Source organism: Henckelia pumila, chromosome 3 (assembly GCF_033568475.1).
Source record: "Henckelia pumila isolate YLH828 chromosome 3, ASM3356847v2, whole genome shotgun sequence".
Lineage (NCBI taxonomy): Eukaryota > Viridiplantae > Streptophyta > Magnoliopsida > Lamiales > Gesneriaceae > Henckelia > Henckelia pumila.
The window spans coordinates 195,727,422-195,749,154 of record NC_133122.1 but is presented as its reverse complement, the minus strand read 5'-3'; the positions used below and the strand labels follow the sequence as shown (position 1 = coordinate 195,749,154).

At 33.9% G+C, this 21,733-nt stretch overlaps 6 protein-coding genes across 8 annotated transcripts; 2 read left to right on the top strand and 4 right to left on the bottom strand.

The window, feature by feature from the left end:
- The first annotated feature begins 335 nt into the window (after positions 1–335).
- Positions 336–2,277, top strand: LOC140886126 (1-aminocyclopropane-1-carboxylate oxidase 3-like). Its single transcript, XM_073292632.1, has 4 exons — positions 336–548; positions 647–873; positions 1,065–1,398; positions 1,777–2,277. The coding sequence occupies exons 1-4, from the start codon at positions 444–446 to the stop codon at positions 2,062–2,064; spliced, it is 954 nt and encodes a 317-aa protein (XP_073148733.1). The 5' UTR covers positions 336–443; the 3' UTR covers positions 2,065–2,277.
- Positions 2,278–3,740: 1,463 nt separating this feature from the next.
- On the bottom strand, positions 3,741–6,580 carry LOC140886125 (protein CLMP1-like). 2 transcript variants are annotated; one of them, XM_073292631.1, is made up of 2 exons: positions 6,395–6,580; positions 3,741–5,861 (listed from the first exon to the last, which is right to left on the bottom strand). In XM_073292631.1, exon 2 carries the CDS (start codon positions 5,790–5,792, stop codon positions 3,906–3,908), a length of 1,887 nt encoding a protein of 628 aa, XP_073148732.1. In that variant the 5' UTR covers positions 5,793–5,861; positions 6,395–6,580; the 3' UTR covers positions 3,741–3,905. The 2 variants fall into 2 exon arrangements, with proteins under 2 accessions (XP_073148732.1, XP_073148731.1); XM_073292630.1 differs by having other exon boundaries at positions 3,741–6,580.
- Positions 6,581–7,758: 1,178 nt separating this feature from the next.
- LOC140891456 (uncharacterized) lies at positions 7,759–11,094 on the top strand. 2 transcript variants are annotated; one of them, XM_073299949.1, is made up of 5 exons: positions 7,759–7,936; positions 8,160–8,601; positions 9,533–9,982; positions 10,077–10,380; positions 10,620–11,094. In XM_073299949.1, exons 1-5 carry the CDS (start codon positions 7,797–7,799, stop codon positions 10,754–10,756), a joined length of 1,473 nt encoding a protein of 490 aa, XP_073156050.1. In that variant the 5' UTR covers positions 7,759–7,796; the 3' UTR covers positions 10,757–11,094. The 2 variants fall into 2 exon arrangements, with proteins under 2 accessions (XP_073156050.1, XP_073156051.1); XM_073299950.1 differs by having other exon boundaries at positions 7,801–7,936; positions 8,054–8,601.
- Positions 11,095–11,338: 244 nt separating this feature from the next.
- On the bottom strand, positions 11,339–12,045 carry LOC140886070 (non-specific lipid-transfer protein 3-like). Its single transcript, XM_073292575.1, has 2 exons — positions 11,645–12,045; positions 11,339–11,559 (listed from the first exon to the last, which is right to left on the bottom strand). The coding sequence occupies exons 1-2, from the start codon at positions 11,959–11,961 to the stop codon at positions 11,499–11,501; spliced, it is 378 nt and encodes a 125-aa protein (XP_073148676.1). The 5' UTR covers positions 11,962–12,045; the 3' UTR covers positions 11,339–11,498.
- A 2,966-nt stretch (positions 12,046–15,011) lies between these two features.
- LOC140886205 (non-specific lipid-transfer protein-like) lies at positions 15,012–15,669 on the bottom strand. The gene is made up of 2 exons (XM_073292710.1): positions 15,318–15,669; positions 15,012–15,078 (listed from the first exon to the last, which is right to left on the bottom strand). The coding sequence occupies exons 1-2, from the start codon at positions 15,611–15,613 to the stop codon at positions 15,072–15,074; spliced, it is 303 nt and encodes a 100-aa protein (XP_073148811.1). The 5' UTR covers positions 15,614–15,669; the 3' UTR covers positions 15,012–15,071.
- Positions 15,670–18,032: 2,363 nt separating this feature from the next.
- Positions 18,033–19,795, bottom strand: LOC140893198 (non-specific lipid-transfer protein 1-like). The gene is made up of 2 exons (XM_073302261.1): positions 19,412–19,795; positions 18,033–18,326 (listed from the first exon to the last, which is right to left on the bottom strand). The coding sequence occupies exons 1-2, from the start codon at positions 19,753–19,755 to the stop codon at positions 18,299–18,301; spliced, it is 372 nt and encodes a 123-aa protein (XP_073158362.1). The 5' UTR covers positions 19,756–19,795; the 3' UTR covers positions 18,033–18,298.
- Positions 19,796–21,733: the final 1,938 nt, after the last annotated feature.

Below are 21,733 nucleotides of genomic sequence, written 5' to 3'. Positions count from 1 at the left end.
TTGTTAATAAGTATATATAGCTACTATCTCTTTATTTATTGAAGAAGCAATGTTATTAATTGTTTGTTTAATTTATTTATTTGGAGAATTGATCCAAAGTTGGTAGGGGTCCATGTAGATGTGATTCACATACATCCTACACGAGTCTTGTTCCTACATTCCTAGCTAGCTAGATTTGGATATATGCCATTTGAATACAACTAGCATATATAATATCTCCAATATTTATTTATTTTTGCAATATAATAATTTGACTATCATATAATTAATTTTAACATGATAAATTCAAATAATTATTAACTAATCCAATCACCTTAATTGCGCCAAAGATGCAGCCTTTGCTCCTTCTATAAATTGCCCTCCAGGAGCTATTCCCTTTGCACAATCGGGATCCATCAGCAATAATATACTGTACTCACAAAGAGAGAAGCAAAGCAGTGAAAATGGCAACTTTCCCTGTGGTTAACATGGAGAATCTCAATGGAGATGAGAGGCCTGCAACCATGGAGATCATCAAAGATGCCTGTGAAAACTGGGGTTTCTTTGAGGTATATGTAGTTATATATTATCATGATACACAATACATAATCTTGATTCTATGATTTGTTTTTGCTGAGTGTTGGTTCGATTGTGTGATCTTTAACAGCTGGTGAATCATGGGATTGCTCCTGAGTTTTTGGACACAGTGGAGAGGCTGACGAAGGAGCACTACAAGAGAACTATGGAGCAAAGATTCAAGGAAATGGTGGCGAATAAAGGGCTGGACTCTGTTCAGTCTGAAATCACTGATTTGGACTGGGAAAGCACTTTCTTCTTGCGCCATCTTCCTGCCTCGAACATCTCAGAAATCCCTGATCTTGAAGATGAATACAGGTTTTTATCTCAACACTTGACACACGTACACAAGGATTCTGGTCGAGGGGAGTGTAAAAAAATTGCATGCCAATTTATAATAATAATAAGCAGAACATGGATGTTTTCATCATCTTGGTAGCTAGCTAGGCTCCTTTCACTGGACATGGTAGTACACGATTTGTACTGAATATTTTGACTGCTGGTGACAGGAAAGTTATGAAGGAATTTGCGGCCAAGCTTGAGAAATTGGCGGCGGAGCTTCTTGATTTGCTGTGTGAGAATCTTGGGCTTGAGAAGGGTTATCTGAAAAAGGCATTCTATGGATCCAAAGGCCCGACCTTTGGCACGAAGGTTAGCAACTACCCACCGTGTCCCAAGCCAGACCTGATCAAGGGTCTCCGAGCCCACACAGACGCCGGTGGCATCATTCTTCTCTTCCAAGATGATAAGGTCAGCGGCCTGCAGCTACTCAAAGGCGACGAATGGGTCGACGTTCCGCCCATGCGCCATTCCATTGTCATCAACATTGGTGACCAGCTTGAGGTAATACTTTATATTCTATGAGCCATTAGTTTATGAGTCAGGGTAAGATAGAGACAAACAAATCTTTAAGTGATCTGATTTTCCCGAAAATCCATTTAGCCATTCATCCTCTTCCTCCAGCCTTTTTGGGGTAGTGTTTGCAAGTGCTTAAAAAAAAGTGCGTACGGGCTTTCCTTAACAAAATTCTGTCTCACTATCCAGAACACTTGGATCTTGGCTCTGCCCTTGGGTCTAACTAGTGAATTGAGGGCAGGCGTGTGTGCAGGAGTGAAACATGGAATTTTAAAATAATCATGCGCGAAATCCAAAAATTTGGGCTGACAAAATGGATGGTAATGAATCTTGCTTAAGTTTCTTTTTCATCCATTTTTTATGAAGGTGATAACAAATGGGAAATACAAGAGCGTGCTGCACCGAGTGATTGCGCAGACAGATGGAACTAGAATGTCAATTGCATCATTCTACAATCCAGGCAGTGATGCTGTGATCTATCCGGCACCAGCATTGGTTGAGAAGGAAGAGATCAAAGATCTGTACCCGAAGTTCGTTTTCGAGGATTACATGAAGCTATATGTAGGAGTCAAGTTCGAAGCCAAGGAGCCAAGATTTGAAGCTTTCAAGAACATGGAAAACGCGGCTAAATTGGATCCAATTGCAACTGCTTAAGTACCACTGAAAGTAAATGGAAACTTAAAAAAACAACTGAGGGTGTTTGTTAGTCTGTTAATCATGTTATATTTTATAGTTCAAAGGGTTTGGTTGGCTTGTATTGGTTAGACTAGTGGATTATGAAGATGGGTTTAAAGAGAATTTCTGTATATCTCAATCGACTTCAAGTTTCTATTTTGATGTGAGATCTATCTTTCTTTCTTCTTTAAACTTGTTGAGGTGTTCCAATAATGCTTGAAGGTTTCGAGTAAAATTATTATTTATTTATTTATTTATAAAAAAAACCACCTTTTAGAGAGTGTTTCGTTTCTACTCGAAAAGCAGCCCTCAGTGAAAGCAATAATAAAGAGAAAAAGGGACAAACTTTTAGTAACTTATGACTCATTTGTGGAATACCACAATTTTTCCCAGAGACTTCGACTTTTAAAAGTGCTTGTCTACGAAATTTTAGCCTTCCCAGCGGTAAAAACATGGAATGAATGATAATGAAGAAAAGTAAACATAGAAGCCACAAATAATTTCTTGCATTCATTTGGAATAGTTTTCATACAGAAGCAAGTCCCTAAAATGTACCCAGCTACTCGTCCTCAATAATTGGGTTACCATTGCCTTTTAGCGACCAAGAATCATTCAAAAGAATCGTGTACCAAATCTTACGATATCATATAGAATGTGGAATGAAATCCAACAAACCAGCATATCATCCCAGAAAACACCACGTAAAATAAGAATAAGAAAGAGCTACAAAGTAGATTAATTTGTTCATGTTGTGCAACTATAGAAGTACAAACGTTTCTGTAAACATTTCATGCCGCCGAGTAAATATAAGATTCTAAATGGTACGGGGTAAACTAAAGCTAGATCAGTACTAATGAAGAATATCAGCTCAAAAGAATAATGCAATGTAAATTATGATTCAGACGTGTATGTTGCTGGTTTACGGATGTTACTCACAGATTGATAAAGCTCAGACAGTTTGAGAGCACAGCAGAAGAATGTCCAGGTCGTTCATGCATCGGTTGAACTGTGGAAACTTAGCTTCATCACTCTTTGCTGACTCCGGAGATGTGATTGGTATTTAAATCGTGAATATCACGCCTCTTAAAATTTGAAGCGGAGAAGTGTGCAGAATATAATACAGAACTAATCAAACAGGAGAACTATACAAGAATAGTTCAAGTGATCTTCAAACTCAATGTACAAGCACAAGATCGCAAAAGAAAGAACTGGAGTTGGGATCAATTTTAATGCGAGCTTTCACCGAGGTACATGAATTCAACCAACGAAAGATCAAGCATCTGAAAGTATTGATAAATGCTAAAGGAACATGAAAATCTAATTACCGCCACATTTTTGGAATTTCCTCTTTTAATCCTTTTCGTGTAAATAAAACTTTTCTAGATTTTTTTTAAAGATTAACTTCATCATTATGTTCTACTCAACATCAAAATGTATTCCCAAGTCAGCCATAATTCTAGTAAAGCATTTTCTATCTATCATGCTACACAGACTGTAGTGTTATTTTTCAGATAACCTGAAATTAAAATGCATAAGTTGGACCAAGACATTAAGCCATTTTACACGAGCAAAACAAGTGGAAGAACATGAAGAAACATCGCCAGTTTAATGCTCTCATAAATCAAGATGGAACAATTTAAGTTTCAAGGATCAAATGAACCAAGTCAAACAGAAATGGTAAAATCATTTGAAAAATTCAGTGAAATTATTTCAGGAGTCGTGTTGCAGCCCAAAAGGTTACAAGGACGTGACAATAAAAATTCTGATTTGACCCAAAATACGGTAGGGAACTCTTCCCCCAAGACAAGACAAGATGATAGTTACGGCATGCTGTTATTTGCTGAAGAATCGGGCACTTCCGCAGTGGCTTCTTTAGAACAGTGATTTTTCACAACTGTCGAAATGTCAGCTTCAGAAGCTCCAGCAAGTTTGAAACGCTCCACTGCAACATCAAGATTTTTCTCCCAACCAGGCAAGCCCAATTTACATTCTACTTGAGACCTCTCAAAAAGCATGTTACCCCAGAATAGATGAATCTGAGATCTCATCACTGAAGCTTGCTCTGCTGCATCTTCTGGAGAAATTTCCTCTCGACCTCCTATGCCAGAGGTGTCACCTTCTGCACCACTACCCTGTTTCTTCCTTCTTTTCGAAAGTTCATCCTTCTTGTTCACAACAGGATCTTTGGACTCTTTAGCCCTCTGTTCCTCCAGCTTCTCCCACATCTCAGTTGCAGCCTTCATTCTTTCTTCTGCACTATCAAAAAGGCTAATAGTTTCAGTAGGATCCCACTTAGACAAGTCCTCTTTCTTTGCTAGTACAAATGACCAATGAAGTTTGGCCATTTCAAATTGTTGCTGCCCCAGAGCCAACAACCCTTCATAAAAATCCGGTTTGATCGATAGAGCTTCCTCGTATTTCTCTTTGGCAAGAGAATATTTTTCTCTTACCCAATCATATGCAGTTTGAAGCTGTGTGGCCATTATCTCTTTACCAGATGAATCATCTATTGGCATTTTTTTCCTAGCTGCACACATATGAACATTTCCCCAGTTAAAGAAGGCAAGAGCAGCGACCTCCTGAAACTTCAGGGCTGCCTTATCAAAAAGGCCTTGAGCCTCTTCGCTGGTCACTGTTTCCTCAAGTGCTTCCGAACATTGTTCCATACCAAGCTCATGCAGATCAATATGAGCATCAGGGTCAATCCCAACATGGGTCCGAAAGAGCTGTGCAAACTCGAATAACCAATCATCAATCTCCACCTCCTTGTAATCGTGATCTTCCGGTGCTCCGGATTTTTCTTTTTGTGAAAAATTTTCTGGTTTATCAATATCAGCATCCAGAAGTTTTCCTGCAGGATCAGCAGGTGAAATTTGTGACATATCATCATCTCCCCTATCCCCCTCATTCTCAAGAGCCTTCTCTTCATCTTCTTCTAGTAGAGGTGGCTCTTGCTCAGGACTCACTTCAACAATATGCAACCTCAATAGACCAATAGAATCTCCTTTATCAGCATCAATATCTTTCAGAATAAGGGCATCGACGCGTGACTCAGCCATTTTAAGTTCTGAGGTACATGTTATAGTCACTAAGTCGCCATCATTGTCCGTGTATTTTATCAGGACAGCTTTTGACATGGGGAAACGTTTGCTAACCACATTCCTCAATTCTTTGAAACTGCAATTCACTGGCATTTCTGCAAGCCTTATGTCATGATCATAGACAAGTTTCAACGGTCTCCATCGGTTTGCAGAGCGTGTAGATTGCTCATAAAGTGGAAGGGAATTTGGTTGACCAAGCAACTGTTCCTTCTGGTTATCCTTACTAACATCAGTGTTGGATCTTGAAGAACCATTTGAAGGCTTCAAGACAACTTTTGGAAACTGGATTTTGGTATCTCCGTCATTTACAGTGGGCGGAATTGGATAAAGCTTTTCTGACTTATTATTAGATGGTAGAGCAGCTCCTGCAGCTGAATGTGACGGCTTCTTAGACAAAGGTCTAGCTGGCAAGGAAGGACCGAGGCCGGAAACTGGGGCCCCGCGAACCGCAGAAGCACCCAATGCAGCTGGCGATGGCCGGCTTTGGAGGTCCTGCTGGGCTTCTGTGCGAGGTCCGGACACCATCCTCAATCTTTCAGCAATCTCCAAAGCATCATGGCTATTGGCGTCCAAAGCTAGCAGTTCTCGCACATCCAGCATGGCCATTTCATACTTCCCTATCGCCTCAAATGCACGAGCTCTCCTTAAAAGAGCTCGGGTATACCGGGGCTGTACCTGAAGCGCCAAAGTACACTCTGATATCACAGCATCATAGTCAATAGGTTTCATTTGCATCAAACAAGCCGCTCGGTTACTGTGAAAGACTGCTCGATCAGGACTTGTTTTAGGGGTAAGTTTAAGGGCATTTTCATATTGTTGGAGGGCACCTAAATAGTCCTTAGCCTGAAACCTCCTATTACCCTCTTCCTTAAGCTCCTGGGCTCTTTTTAAGTAAGCCGGAGAATCTAAATTAACACCGCCGTTAGCAACGGGAGGAGGCGACGACTTATCCCCTCCAGAAACTTGGTTTTGGCTCTGGGTTTGGTTTCCAGTGCCCTTCTTTTTCCTACTCCCAGACTTCCCCATAAGACTTATTATAAATCCTCCCAAGACTCAAACTTTACGGTGTAAATATTCAAATTGTTGATATAAAAAATCTTTTATCGTCGATGCTTTTGAGTATCGATCAACACCCTTCTCTAAAATTAATAGATAACCAAAAAAAAAACAGAGAGAAAAGTAAATGAGGGAAAGAAAGGAGCACTGACAGGTACAAATCCCCCGCCTTTATCGAACTGATCGATTGCTTTCGGATTTGAATGTGGAAATCCAGCAGCTAAATAGAAGGAGATTGAAACGGTCTTTCGGAATTTAGAAAGGGAAGTGTGAAAATATGGGGGTCTTGTCCAGATAACAGAACAGAGCTGGAGTTTGAAACCCTAAAACTAAAAACATGAATTGGATACCCCACGTGCGCATTGTTTCTGTTGGACGAGAACCGTTGGATTAATGTGTTCACGTCACCATGTGATTGGGCCTAAATTGTACGGGCTAACTGCTTTTGTTTGGGCCCGAAACATATTTTATTGGACAATTCTCTAGTCTTCAGACGGAGTGAGTCAATTTATATATTATAATGAGAAAGTAAATTTTTTTTATGTATTGGGTAAGGATCTCTCGTCCGTGTTACGAAATTGACTCGTGAATTTAAAAGAGATTTTGTGCAATTTTTTTTATTGAATCAATTTAATAATTAATGAAGTAATTATATTTTTTGCAACATATAGGATTGATCATCTCTCAATTATGATAATTGAATGAGTGATCTTTACATGAATGATTTAATAATCACGACCAAAATTCATCATGCGCCCACACAAAATATCAAAATATGAAACTGAGGAAGAAGAAAAACGTTCAATACTATGAACAGTGAACTAAAAGTCTACATGAGTAACCAGTAGGGGTGCTAACGAGTCGAGTCGAGCCCGAGTATCATACTACTCGAGCTCGAGCTCGACTCGTATTTTGTCTGCTCGAGCTCGAGCTCGATCTCGATCAAATGAATAATTTCATACTCGAGCTAGACTAGTGTATATTTCGAGTTACTTGAGCTCGAAAAATAAACATATATATATATATATAATATTTATATATTTTTTATATTATTTTTATTATATATATTATTATAAGATAAAAATATATATAAATATAATATAATAGTTATATATTTTTTATATTATTTTTATTTATATAATTATATATATGTAGCTTATCGAGTAACTCGTGAGCTACTCGAACAGAAACAAATGAAGCTCAAGCTCGGCTCGAGTGAATGATTGAGCTATTCGAGCTCATTTTGAGTTCGAGTCGAGCTTTTGACTAAATTACTGATAAGTTGCTCACGGTTAGCTTGATTCTACTACACCTCTAATATTAATATATGGTCATGAACAAAATCTGAAACTATCTGTCATTAGCTCGTTAATTTTTTATTTTTTTATTTTCATTGAAATTATAGTATTCAACCCAAATTGTTTGTATTCCATTATGATCCAAATATTGTAAATATTGTATTTCAATCTATCCCGAAAAAACAAAAGCTCATTCACTCCCGGCCGATCTACTTAAAGACTCCACCTTTTTCGTTCTCCATTGCTTTTGAGACAAATGACTCGTTCCATATTCTCTTTTGATTATCTCCTTCTTCAAGTGGAGTTGAAGTGTTCGTTTGTCCCCACCAAGAAACGCTGGAAAAGTCTGCTGAAATCACTATCAATAGCTATCCAAAAATCAGTCTGCCACATAAGGTTGCCATTTCTTTATTGTTTGACATTCATATTCAGCGCCGGAAATTCATCTTACGTGCTGCGCTTACATAGATCACACTATATATCTTCTGTCTTGTATTTTTGGTTGATATGCAGATAGACAGAGTAGAAAAAATTGTGCTTTTTTTTTTTCTAGTTTAAGTCGGGGGTGAAAATATCACTGGCATTTACGGATTATGTCCCGATTGTGATCCGATTGTAGCCGAAAAACTGAAGAAATCAAAACCCAAATGGAGGCGGAGGTGAAAGAGATCTTATTGCCAAAAAACAAACTGATTTCTCCCACACACTCATCACTCAATGAAGCCGATTTCGAGCTGAAAAGTTACAGTTCTGGTCTCAAATGGTTCTTTCTTGATTACTCTAGTATATGGAAAACTGGGCTTTCGTGGTCGATATTTTTTCTGCTAAATATTGGAATTCCGGTCGTATCCCACTTTGTATTTTCTTGCTCCGATTGTGATCTGAACCATCGGAGACCTTATGATGCTGTTGTGCAGCTATCCCTTTCAGTATTTACGGCACTCTCTTTCATTAGTCTCTCCACTTTTGCTCGTAAATATGGTCTCCGCAGATTTCTGTTTCTTGATAAATTGTGTTATGAAAGTGAAAAGGTTCGAAAGGGGTATACGCAACAGCTTCAGGTAACTTTATATGTATATGAGTTTTTTTTTCATCTTTGTGTTTTGAATCAAGTATCTGTTCTTGTCTGATATTCTAGTTCGAAAAAAAGTTTGATTTGTTGGCTCATTAGTGATGTATATTCGATTTCTGTACTTGGTATACATATTTTGGTACATTCCAAATTGTGGGAGGATCGAAAATTACTTTAGAGGACATCAGAATATGAAAATAACACTAATGGAAAAATTATAGGTGAAATTTGGATTTGTTAATTTAAAAGGCAATTAGCCAAGTAATGCAGTTAGTCGAAGTTGGTTTATTAATATTTGGTGCTTTGATTCAGAATTGGGAAATGGCTGTCTCTTGGCACGGGTATTTTGTTTCCTTTGAATGTTGATATTTTTCAGCTTTAGTTAGATTAGTTCTGGTTCTTTATGTGGCTACGATATGTAGTGTGGGAAAGGGATTGATAGTGTGGACTGATCTTCTTTACGAAGCATGAATTTGTTTTGCTTTCATGTGCTTTTTTTTTTTTTGAATTTTTGGTAAATTAATTAGTATGCCACCAGTGTATTGTTGATGACCTGTGCTACTACCACATCTTACTCGTTGACATCCAAAATAAATTGATCGATTCCTTGCTTTATCCAATGCTTGGTTCAAGTTACACAAATGATCAATGTCATGCATCATTGTCTTGTCAAAGTATATTGATTTATCATCCTTATATTTTGTATCCTTACGTCATACCATTCATGAGCCGAGCGGTGTCCAAAAGTACTAAAATTACGAAACTATTGTTGCCAAAGAAAACTCACTGAGAAGCATTGCTTCTTCTGAAATTTATTTGCATCTGTCTTATAATTCTCGGTTTGCTTTTTAATATTCTATTGCATTGCCTTGGAAATGGATGTTCAAATTTGATAGTACCCTACGGATTTATTTTGACAGAGATCAATGAAGCTCCTTTCAGCTTTTGTTCTCCCTTCTGTTCTCGCGGTTAGTGTGTACAAGATATGGTGGTTCATCTCAGGAGGAACTCAAATTCCCTATTTGTACAACATTTACTTGAGCAAAATAATTTTATGCATACTGCTGCTGTGTTCATGGCTATATCGTACCTCAATCTGTTTCCTCGTGTGTGTCCTTTTCCGCCTTACGTGCTATCTGCAAATACTTAGGCTGGAGGATTTTGCTCGGGTGTTTGAGGGAGAATCTGATGTAGCTTCAATCTTGATAGAACATCTCAGGATTAGAAGGAATCTTCATGTCATCAGCCATCGTTTTAGACGATTCATTCTGTCAAGTTTGATTCTTGTAACATTAAGTCAGTTTGTTTCCTTACTTGTTACAATTAAAACGAGGTCCACAATCAACATTGCCACAGCAGGAGAACTCGCGGTAATCTTGTTATGCGTTTTGAATCGACTTACCTGTACTTTTGCTGATTAATTTGCTAAATTTACTAACCTGGAGACTTCTTATTATTTCACAGTTATGCTCCATCACCCTTGTGACAGGGCTTGTTATATGCTTGCGGAGTGCAGCAAAGATAACACACAAAGCACAGGCCATTACTTCCCTTGCAGCTAAATGGCATGCCTGTGCCACAATCAACTCATTTGATGAATTGGATGATGAAACTCCCAAGGCAGAGATTGTTTCAGTCCGGACTAGTTATCCAGTCACATCTGACTTGGATACTGATAATGAAGATGTTGAAGACGACGAACTGGACAATACAAATCTTGTGCCCGTGTTTGCAAATACAATTTCCTACCAGAGGAGGCAAGCACTTGGTGAGCATTGTCCGTTTACTATTCTGTCCCATGATATACATGTGCTGATTGATAAACGAGTATATTTGTGTTGAGTTGTAAATATTACGCGATTCCCATTCATAATCACCTGTATATTTTGGATATTAATATTGGGCTTATATCACTTGGTATCCACTTACATGTGAAGTGGCGTGTTTCATGTGCTCCACCTTTTGGAAAAAGTGTTTTTTTTAACTGTTTTAATGAAATTTTTGCAGTGACTTATTTTGAACATAACAAAGCTGGAATCACGGTGTATGGATTTATGCTGGATAGGACTTGGCTCCATATGATCCTTGCAGTTCAGCTTACTCTTACGCTGTGGATATTGAACAAGACAATTGGCATTTCCTGATTTTCACATTATCCACTGGTGTTCAGGTATCATGTCAATCGAGAATGTACGTTATTGCAGAAATATGCTCTCTTTTTTTCATCTTAGATCATGCGGCTCTAGATTCATCAGTGTGGCGTACAATTCCTGTGAGCCATTTGTATGCAACAAGATATAGCTACAACTTGGCCAAAAAAAATAAAAAAGAAAAGATACAGCGATCATGTGCAAAGCATGTCGTCGAGTGTGATAATATATGTCTAAATCAATGAAGCTTTTCTTGAGGTTTTTCTGTGGTGAGATGTGGTTAGTTTGTTGAATGTGAACTGTAGATGATATTTAAATTCTTTTCATCATTGATTTGTTTATAAGATTTTATTTATTCTATGGATTTTAAGAGTTATGTATGTTATTCTCTCTTTTTTCCTTTTAATTAATTTGTTGATGTGAAAAAGAAAACCCTTGATGCTGGTGAAATCATCTCCACATTGAATTATGGGTCTTTGAATCATAAACCTTGTCTCAAGTCTGAGATCTAAACACAAGTTTTTGCGCGTCACAACGCTGACAATCCAACGTATCAAGACAAAATGCAGTAGAGATGTATCGCGATGTATTTTAGAAATGATCTAAAGTTATTTCATTACTGATTGGTCATATCAATGGCAGCCAACTGATCATAAGATATCCAGGCATTAGAAAATCAAGGAAAGAAAATAGAATGATGTATTTCCCTCTTGCTACAAATGCTGCGGCTCCATTCTTATGCCCCAGGTGGAATAGGAATCACCCTTGGAATCGGAACAGGATTGCTCGATGGTAGGCTGCATGGAAACGTTGAAACATGACATAGTTTTTAGTAACATTTTGATGAATTTAAACAAATCCAGCATTTAGAAAGAAGCTTACAGGCACTTGACAAGGGGTAGGAAGCCCGAAAGATTGCATAGATTTGGAAGTTTCTGAGCTTTAGCAGGTAAGAATACAGGACTCAACGGGCTTGATCTTAAACACTTGCATAAACTATCCGTATCTCCAGCAGTAGCAACGGTGTTGGCACCATTGCAACACTGAATTCCGGGCATGAGAGGAAGAAAATTGCTGAGATACGACGAACAAGGAAACATGCTTTCCATAATCGTTGCACAGTCAATTGCGGCCACAGGTACAGGGCTCTGAACTAGAGCCATTAAACACAACACCACCATTAAAATCATTTTCGCCATGCCGGATTTCTCGTAGCTAGCTAGCTATGAGAATATTTGGGTGAATTCTTGAAAGTGTTTTTTTGCTTCTTGGTATGCTGTGTGTTGACAATAGGTGCCGTTTACTTATATTGGTGTGGCTGGTGAAAGATTTTGGTGAGTGGGGTATAGTAATAGTAACAGTAAGAAGTGAGCTGTGAATGGGGATTACAAAGATGCTCATAATATGGTTTGGATTGTTAGAATCTTAATTGGTGAGTGGGAATTAACGAGTGAAAACAATTTTCCTACTCATGAATGTGTTTTGGTGCTAGGGGTAGCCAACTAGCCATGATTCCAAGCCCGATTGGCGGCAGAAAAAAAGGCAAAAAGACACTATTTTGGCTCTATTATAATTTTATATTATACATAACTAGTCTTCAACGCACACGCTTTGCGTGAACATATATCTACACTATTATATAAAAATTGAGTGTTTTGTAACTGTTTTTTAGTGTGTCATAACACACCAAAAATCATCTTTCAATTATACCTTTTTTTGTCCACTTTTTTCTCAACTTCTTTTTCACGTAACTTTTTCTACATTTTCTTCAACCAATATGTATCATGTTTGTTTCTAACTTTTTATGATTAATTTCACCCGTATATATCTCAATTATGTCAATTTAATTATATTAGCATATTAAATTTATATTATCTTATCAATAATTAATTTTCAACTACTAAATAATACATTATTTTATAAAAAATTCATAAAATATTCATATATTATATCACACACGCAACTGCGTGTGTTTCTGTCGCTATTATATTATATTTTTTTAATCATATATAATTAATTTAATTTGTATCAAGGAAAAAAAGTGTAATATATATGTATATATTTATTTATTTATAACTATGTTAAGCACTAAATAGTTTGTATTATTTGATTGATTAATTAAAATTTAGAGATAAAAGAATGGAGTTGAAAAGAGAAAATTATGAAGAATAAAAATGACAAGGTTTCATCAAACACCACTGAGTGGTCGATTTAACTTTAATAGTGTGTGTATACAAGTAAATGTATTCTTAATTTTCTCGGTACCAAAATTTACTTAAGTTGTTATATTAATACGTCATGATTGGCCAATGAGCCTTAGCCCAATGGCTATGGGTGAGGCCCTGAGACCAATTGATATCATGTTTGATTCTCGTTGATTGTGGATTTAATATTCAAAAGCAGTGTTCTAAAAAGCACGATTAACGTGAAGCATGAGCAAAAAGTTTTGCTTTGGACAAAAACGCGAAAAAAGCGGTCAACTTCTTGGTTGACCATATTAAGCGTGAAAAAACTCGAAAAAAGCGTGAAAAATATACTTTTTAAAAAATAATATTTAATTAAAATTTGTATTTTTATTTAATATTTTTAACTTTTGAATTTTATTTTAAATGATAAATATTTAATAATATAATTTTTTAAAAAAAACATTTAAATACATCAAAATTAAATGTTTTGTACATTTTATTTCTTTGCGACTAAGAGATGAAATCTGATCTAATGCAAACATTTTACTCTAGATAATTTGTTATTTTAATACTTACGTTTTTTATAACTTAAAAATTTATGTATTTATTCTTAAAATATTTAAGTTTATATGTTATCTATTCTATTAATTAACTTAATATAATTGAAATTATAAAAAAAAAAATAAAAAACGTTTTTTCATGCTTAGGCTTATTTTAAACTCGCTTAAGTTTGTAAAGCTTGAAACTTGACCGTGACGCTTCGTCACGCTTCACGCTTTTTAGAATCTTGCTCAAAAGTTTCGTCGATTGTGCGGGCAGTTTCATTACATTGATTATTTGTTCTCTTTTTCTGAAAAAAAAAATACATCATGACTAAATTCCTTTGGAATTTTTTCAAGTAGTTTATGAACCAATATTATGAATATAAATTAAAATTGTTAATTCCTAAAATTTGAAATAATTTGAAGTTAAAAAGCTAATGTGTTCAACGTAATTGGCTACTATCATAGTTGTAAGTTGTAACCTCCGATCGACTTCTTTCAAGAAATTTTCTCTTAAAAATTTTGAAAGAAACTTTTATCGCACTCGGATATCTTCTTTCGAAAATTCATTTCAAATCCATCTCACTTGAAAAGTATCATAACCCCATCTCTGATATCTTCTTTCGAAAATTCATCTCGAATCCATCTCACTTGAAAAGTATCATAACTCCGACCCTTCATGCTGCCCTGAGGGCCCGGTGCCCGAAGGACAGTCGAATAGCTCAGATCTCTTTGCAGATCAATTGATTTGATCTGCAAAGATGATCCGGACCATTGATCCTGGCTTCAGGGCAGTACCCTGAAGCCAGCATCGACACTTTCCATAACTCCATCGAAAAAAAATTGTTGAAAAGTCCTAATTACTTATAAAATTTAATTTACTAAATAAATCATTTTAATAATTAAAATATATTTTATACGGTTTAGGTGGATATTTAGAATTTTTGGGCTTGTGTATATTTCTATACAAAAAAAAAAATCTAATTTTTTTTAGATAATTTCTCAAAATTAAGTTTCCTAAATATACTACAGTTTAATAACTTGTGCGTGACACGTACTTGGCTATTTATTTGAAAAATAATAACTAAATCATTAATGGCTCATATGCCAAAACACAATTTACTCTATAAAATATAATTTGTTAACAATTACAATATTGCATTTGTATCTACTGAAATTTAATAACAAAATTTTCTAAAGTATTGTTTTAAGTTTCTTGAGGGACACAGGTTCGATCTTGAATAATTTTATCTTTTTGAAAAAAATATGTATTTTCCCTTAAGATTTTCTCCGAATGATATATGACGCTAGCTTGCATGCATTGTTATCATATATACTTCATCGCCATATCCATGTAAGCGTAATTCGATGAAAAAGATTCATCGTGCGAACCTAAAAGTTGACAGCTTAATTCTAATACGAAAACACTTCTCAGTTTTTTTTAACAAAACGATTGATATTCAGAACTCATGCAGTTTCACATCAAATATTTCATAAAATTATTAACAAGTACACGAAACTTATAAAGCTCGGCGCGGGCAAATGATTAAGCTAGCGTTCATTGAAATTCCTTTTATCTCTTCAAATCCTGTTCCAATAAACATGCAAGAAGATTAATACACAGTGATCAGTTCTCTTATTCAATTTTCACACATTTTTTGGATTCATATATATAATTTTAAAGATCTATAATTTGATTATTTAGATAGTGTTTGGGCGTTTGGAAGCGCTTCTAGATTTTCTTTTACAAAATTTCACAAACTTTTGAAATTTTTTGAAGGAAAAACTGAGAAGTACGAAGTTCTCTCAAACAATATCTTAATTTACCTGTTGCAGTCGACATTGGGGTCGATGGCGACGCGTTCTGCGACTTTGCAGAGCTTTGGAAGTTGCTGGGCTTTGGCAAGATCAACGGGGAAAGACCTCGCCGTGTCCTTGAAACACCGGCAAATGGCTCTCCGGTCGACGGGAGACTCGGTGGCGATCTTGTCCAGGGACTGCACGGCGTCGCAGCACGCGGAGCTCGGTGAAGCATCCCCACTTAGAAGGAACATCTCACATGGAACCATATGGGCTAACGCGTCGTTACACTGAATCTCCGCCGTGGTGAGACGGCCAACCATCACCGATGTTAAAGCCACCAGTAGTACAGCAGGCAGCCACCGAAAACTGGTGCGTCCCATTATAATTTATATATATTGTACGTTTTAATTTCTTTTATTTGTTCTATAATATGTGTTTGCGCCATCAAATTTATACACTTCACTTCTTCACAAGTTTGTCGTTCTATGATTATGTGGTCCAGGGGAAAGTGGTTGGATTGGTTGCGGGATTTTGTTTGGGTTACGATTTTGGAAACATGCATACAAAAAAATTCTCCTAGAAAATTGCATTTTCATTTATTTATATTTTTTTCTCCTTTTGATTTAGTCATCTATGTTATCAAGTTTTGGTTTTAATTCGTTATCTTTGAATTTTTTTTCCTCAATTTTAGACATTTTTTCGACGTGATGTCGATAGTGACGTCAACAACTCAACATGAATCATATGTGCATTAGTGTCACTAACGAAGAAAAAAAATGATTAAAATTAACAAATATTAAAATATACATGAATAAAAATAAAAAAATTCAACAGCACAGATGATTAAAGTAATAAAAAAAAACAAATATTGTTTGCAGGCTATTGTGTTAGTCCAGGGGTTTACCCAGGACCGTCTTCAGAATATTAGAGGCCCTAGGCAAATATTTAGGAGAGAGAGCTATATAATTTTTTTAAATTAAATATCGATACAATCACTTCATGTAAAAATCAAAATTTCAAATTTTTGTAACTAAAAATAATAACATAAACAATTGAATCGAAATATAAAAAATAAAACCAAAACTAAAAAAGAACTCGATGAATTCTCAAATCTCATTAGTCATAGATGAATTAATGCATAATACAAATAAAATAAGAATCTCCAAATTAAAGAAGCATAAATAATATATTTTTGTCACAATAAATCTGACAAAAAATATAAATTATAATTAAATAGTAACTTAAACAAGGAATAATTATAATCTAATTAAGTAAAAATCATTCTCATTGTCGAATAAGCAAATTACAAGATTCTAGTATATCGAGATCAAAAATTAAATCAATTAAAAAAAATCAACCAAAGTACAAAAATAGACAAAAATAAATCTCATTCAATAAATAAAAGAAAGATGATTGGCCCAATTTAAATAACCTAACTCATTTGAGTGGATTAATTTAACGAAAAAAGGGATTTTTGTTTAAATAGAAAGATATATTTTTTTTACTAAATAAATGATGAAAAAATGTACAAAAAATTGACCACGATTTTGAATTTTAAACAAAATAAATAGATTCACGTCGCCTTCCCTTGGAGCCGGCATTGGGTTTATCCAGTACGCACCGAAAATAGCGGTTGCGAGTTCTCACATTAAAAAAAACAAAAACAAATAAATCTTACCATTTTCCGCAATGTTTTATGTCACGTAGCATGGAACACACCATATTTTACAGGGATTTTTAAAATGCAAAAGAAAACAAAGTTCAAACATGTTTCGAAGCTTGTCAGCATTAGAAATTAGAGGAAAATGTGGATTGGTGAGGTGCTTTTTTATGTGTAAACCCATAAATTATGACCCGTTGAACAAATTAAAGTATTTTTTTAACTGCGATAATTTGTTTTTTACTCACCCGAAAACAATAAATGCTTCATCCGCACCCACGGTAATTATTATTTGGTTCTATGGACTGATATTCCATGGTTTCAATTCCAAAACGCCTCAGCAAACTGTTTTAAAACCTTTTATATATAAATTTATGATTGGAAAAATAAAATAAAATTTGGTCTATTACTTGGTCTAATTTTTATATTTCAATATTCTAATTTCAATTTTATTTTTCCTTGGAAATTTTAAAGATTTTCTGATAGATAATGGTGTCACCAAACACCATCTGAAATCCATTAACAATAGCATATTGTGTGAGTATTCCGATATAAAAATGAACTAAAATCAAGAAAGAGGAAACTTATTGAAACTATAATTTGACTAATTAGATTATTAAAATCAAATTCAGGCCAACTTATACACCAATTTTTCAATTTTCCACTTAAATTTTGATAGATAGATATATGAACAATTATATATTTTGAATTATTCACAACAAACGTCTTTTTTAGATTTTAAAATACCTAAAAACCGATCATACGTTTAACCATCGGTCATTTGTGGACACGAAAAGTGTGGTTCAACAAAGTGGGTATTGACTGAGCTTATAAGCTTTTAAAACAGTTTATAATCAAGTTGTTTTATATAGCTTATAAACTCTTAAAATTTATTTGGTAATTGTTTTTCCAACCACCTTATAAGTAGTCAAAATAAATTGTTTGACATCTTATAAGTTGTTTTTAAAAAAATAAGAGTGACCTTACTATTTTACTTTTTTTTAAAAATATCTTATTTTAACATTTTATCTCTCCAAAAATATCTTTACTTATATTCATAAAATCATATCCTCCACCCATTAAATATTAAATATTATTTTAAAAAATTTCCATATAACATAATTTTTTTTAAAATTAAAATACAAATAGTTTTATCTTTTAATATAGGTTCTACAAGGGTTTTCGTATATTTATAGCTCATTATAATAATGTACTTCATATATACAACCACGAAATTTTATTACATGAAGCGATCTAATATTTAATTTCTCCTTCATTTATTCTCCTTAATTTAATTATTTGGCCTCGTACTTAATTCCCCAGCATGCTTTGCGTTTCTTTCTGGTTAATTGCCATCATACGCGGATTGGATCCTGCAAGAAAACCGAAAAACACAGGCAAGCCAAAAACAATATACATAAGCAGGTACAGATCATATACTTTAAACAATTCATCATGAACTTGCTTCTGATCTATATATGTATATGATAGTCGTTTATAAGAAAGTTAGTATAGTACTATATATATATATATAAATTTAAAAATATGTTTTTTAAAAAAATAAATTTTGTAATTTCAATGATCATATGCCGGAAAGGGAGTATGGAGCGATGAATTCAGATTTATTAAGGTTGCGTTTGGATGGAAAGATTTCAAATCTATGGATTCCGATTCTATTTAATTGTTAATAATGAAGCAATAGATATATCAAATCCTAAATCTATACACGACTTATTTACACATTAGTTACATAAAGTAGAATGCATTTCAAATGTTTCCATTATTGGGTGGACTTGAAACCTATCCTAACTAACATGAAATATCATATAAAAATGAAAAGAGTAGATTTGAAATTTATGTTGTTACTTCTATATACAACAAAAATACATTTGAATATATTTGAAATATATGGATTTAAAATCCCTCTATCCAAACACAACCTTAAGGTTAAGGTTGTGGTTGGATGAAAGGAATTGGATTCGAGGAAGCGTTTGAGGGAAGAATTTGAAATAACTCTATGTTGGGATGTATATGATCAATCCAAATGCAACATAACTAATATAATTTAGATCCGGTAAAATGTTAATTTTATTCATGTATGTACTGGTATTTTATATTATTTTTCTTATATCTTTTATTTAATCAATTATAATCCCGTAACTATATTCAAGTTATCAATTTTTAGTACTTATTCTCATCTAAAATCGGTAAATATTAAATAACTAATTATATAATGTTAAATTTTTACAACTATATGGTTAAAAAAATCTATCATAACATGCACGTGTATTTAACAACATATATAATTATAAAAAAAAAATTAAAATAAAATGAACCGATTAATTACATGAGTTTGATGAGAAATACTAAAATTGATCGTCAAAGCATGCATATTCACGAGATTAAGTATAATTCATGCATGCATGTGTTAAAAAAGAGGGATTTTTTTGATACGTACTTGCTGCAGTCAACATCAATGCTAATCGGAACCGGAACATTTATACTGCAAACATTGGGGATCGCGGCGGCTCGGTCGTTCAAAACCCCCAACGCTTTGGCGGCCTGTTTAAGGCATTCGCACAGACTTTGCAACTCCGGCTTGGTCTTAACCATCTGGTTGAGCGAGTCCGCACCCTGGCAGCACGGAACCGTCACGCTGGCCGCCCTGCCCACGAGGTAATCGACGCACGGCGCCAGCGTTGCGATGGCCGTGGTGCACGGGACAGCGCCGGCGCTGCTTATTATCCACGATGCTGAAATCAGTAGCATTCCCATGGCCCATAATTTGGAGTTAGAAGGCATGGTGCGTGGTTTAATTTAATTTTCTAGCCAATTAAGTTAATTATTATTAAATAAATAAATTACGTTTCTTTTGGCGGAATCTTAAATGCCTATTTATACAGGTTTTGAGAGATTAAACCGTGGGCTGAAAATACATCCGAGGCCAACCTAGTTTCGGTTTCGGCCTAATTTCGGACATGGACACCGAGAATATTATTGCATGTAGCTTTCATTAATGTTTTTGTCGTTCGGGGAACAACAAATTAATGTTTTTATTTGTTACATTAATCTCTATATAGTACTGACGCAACCCAAAATTACATTTCATTTCTTTTAGTCCCGTATATGATATGAGTCTATGCGGTCAGAAATCCGCCTAGGTGGATACTATTTTTTATAACAAAAAATGTAAAAATTAAAAACAAAAAGACAGAGACGCGACGTGAGAAACAAACACAAAAAGAGAAAAGAAGCGCAAAAAAGAAGTCAAGCAAAAAATTATTCTCATATTACATATGAAGACTTGATATATATTAATATCTATTTTGTTGTTGTTGTTACTATTATTATTATTATTATTATTATTATTATTATTATTATTATTATTATTATTATTAAAATTTTATAAGAATTTAGTACAAAAACTGAAAAACATAATACATAAAAATTATATTTTATAGTAAAACTCATGAATATTCCAAGTTATTTATTATTTAGGTTTTAAAAAAATACCGCCTATGCGGAGCCTAGACGGGGCCTAGGCGTTAGGCGGTGGGCGACCCACCGCATTGCGCTTTTTAGAACATTGATTTTAAGACACGATTTATGAATTAGTTAATTTTGTTGTCACTTTGGCTAAGTTTCGTCAATGAAGTGATATTAAATTAAACAAATATATAACATACAAATCTGCACACATAAATTAATTTACAATTGTATTCCAAATTTCTAAGTTATGTAATTTATAGCTATACTAGATAAAACAAAAAAAAATTGTTAGTTATTGTCAATAATATCAATTATGCCAAGAAATTATTTTGAGTAGGAAAAAAAAACAAAGAAAACAAAGAAAAGTAGAATCAACTCAGGCTATGTTTGGTTGGATTATTAATAATCCATGTATTAATTTATCCTGTCTAATCCTACGTTCTTTTCATCATATTATTTATTCATATTTTAATTATAATTTTACATCAATTAAATCATTTATTATTTATCTTACACCAATCAAATCATTAAATTCAAATTACTATATTACCCCTTATAAATAATATTATTTATATTTTATTTAATTTTAAAAGGATAAAATGGTAATTTATCATTTTTATATAAAATTTAATCAATCAAATCAAATCAACTATAATCTATCAATCAAATCATATATTATATTCACTATCAGTTTGGTTTGGATGATAAGATAAATAATATATATAGATAAATAATGTAATGTAATAAAAATAAATAAGAAATGGTAGTGAATATAGTAATTGATTTGATTGATAGATTATAATTTATTTGATTTGATTAGTTGAATTTTTTTATAAAAATACAAAATTACTATTTTGTCCTTTTAATAATAAAAAAAATATGAATAATATTATTTATAAGGGGTAATATAGTAATTTAAATTCAATGATTTGATTGATGTAAGATAAATAATTAATGATTTGATTGATGTAAAATAAATATTTAATAGAAGGATAAATTATATGGCAAAAAGAACGTATAATTAGATAAGATAAACTATGCGTTGATTAACAATAATCATACTAGAGACAGTGATAATTATTTTAGAGACAACAATAAAAAGATGAAGAAATAAACAATTGATCATTTACATAGGTGCGTGTAGCTAGAAAATCACAACAACAATAATGTTAAGAAATTTTATTCATCTATGAATGACAAGCTCTCATTTTTAACAAACTGAATAAATATAATTATGTTAATATTATCGAGTTGTTTAACATACAAATATGAATAAAAATAGTTAGTTTGC

Coding starts and splice junctions, on each gene's coding strand:
- LOC140886126 (XM_073292632.1), top strand. CDS start 444: ATGGCAACTTTCCCTGTGGTTAACATGGAGAATCTCAATGGAGATGAG. Junction 549..646: donor AAAACTGGGGTTTCTTTGAG/GTATATGTAGTT, acceptor GATCTTTAACAG/CTGGTGAATCATGGGATTGC. Junction 874..1,064: donor GATCTTGAAGATGAATACAG/GTTTTTATCTCA, acceptor TGCTGGTGACAG/GAAAGTTATGAAGGAATTTG.
- LOC140886125 (XM_073292630.1), bottom strand. CDS start 6,212: ATGGGGAAGTCTGGGAGTAGGAAAAAGAAGGGCACTGGAAACCAAACC.
- LOC140891456 (XM_073299949.1), top strand. CDS start 7,797: ATGACTCGTTCCATATTCTCTTTTGATTATCTCCTTCTTCAAGTGGAG. Junction 7,937..8,159: donor AAATCAGTCTGCCACATAAG/GTTGCCATTTCT, acceptor ATCCGATTGTAG/CCGAAAAACTGAAGAAATCA. Junction 10,381..10,619: donor CCAGAGGAGGCAAGCACTTG/GTGAGCATTGTC, acceptor AAATTTTTGCAG/TGACTTATTTTGAACATAAC.
- LOC140886070 (XM_073292575.1), bottom strand. CDS start 11,961: ATGGCGAAAATGATTTTAATGGTGGTGTTGTGTTTAATGGCTCTAGTT. Junction 11,560..11,644: donor CTACCCCTTGTCAAGTGCCT/GTAAGCTTCTTT, acceptor GTTTCCATGCAG/CCTACCATCGAGCAATCCTG.
- LOC140886205 (XM_073292710.1), bottom strand. CDS start 15,613: ATGGTTGGCCGTCTCACCACGGCGGAGATTCAGTGTAACGACGCGTTA.
- LOC140893198 (XM_073302261.1), bottom strand. CDS start 19,755: ATGCCTTCTAACTCCAAATTATGGGCCATGGGAATGCTACTGATTTCA. Junction 18,327..19,411: donor ATTGATGTTGACTGCAGCAA/GTACGTATCAAA, acceptor GTTTTCTTGCAG/GATCCAATCCGCGTATGATG.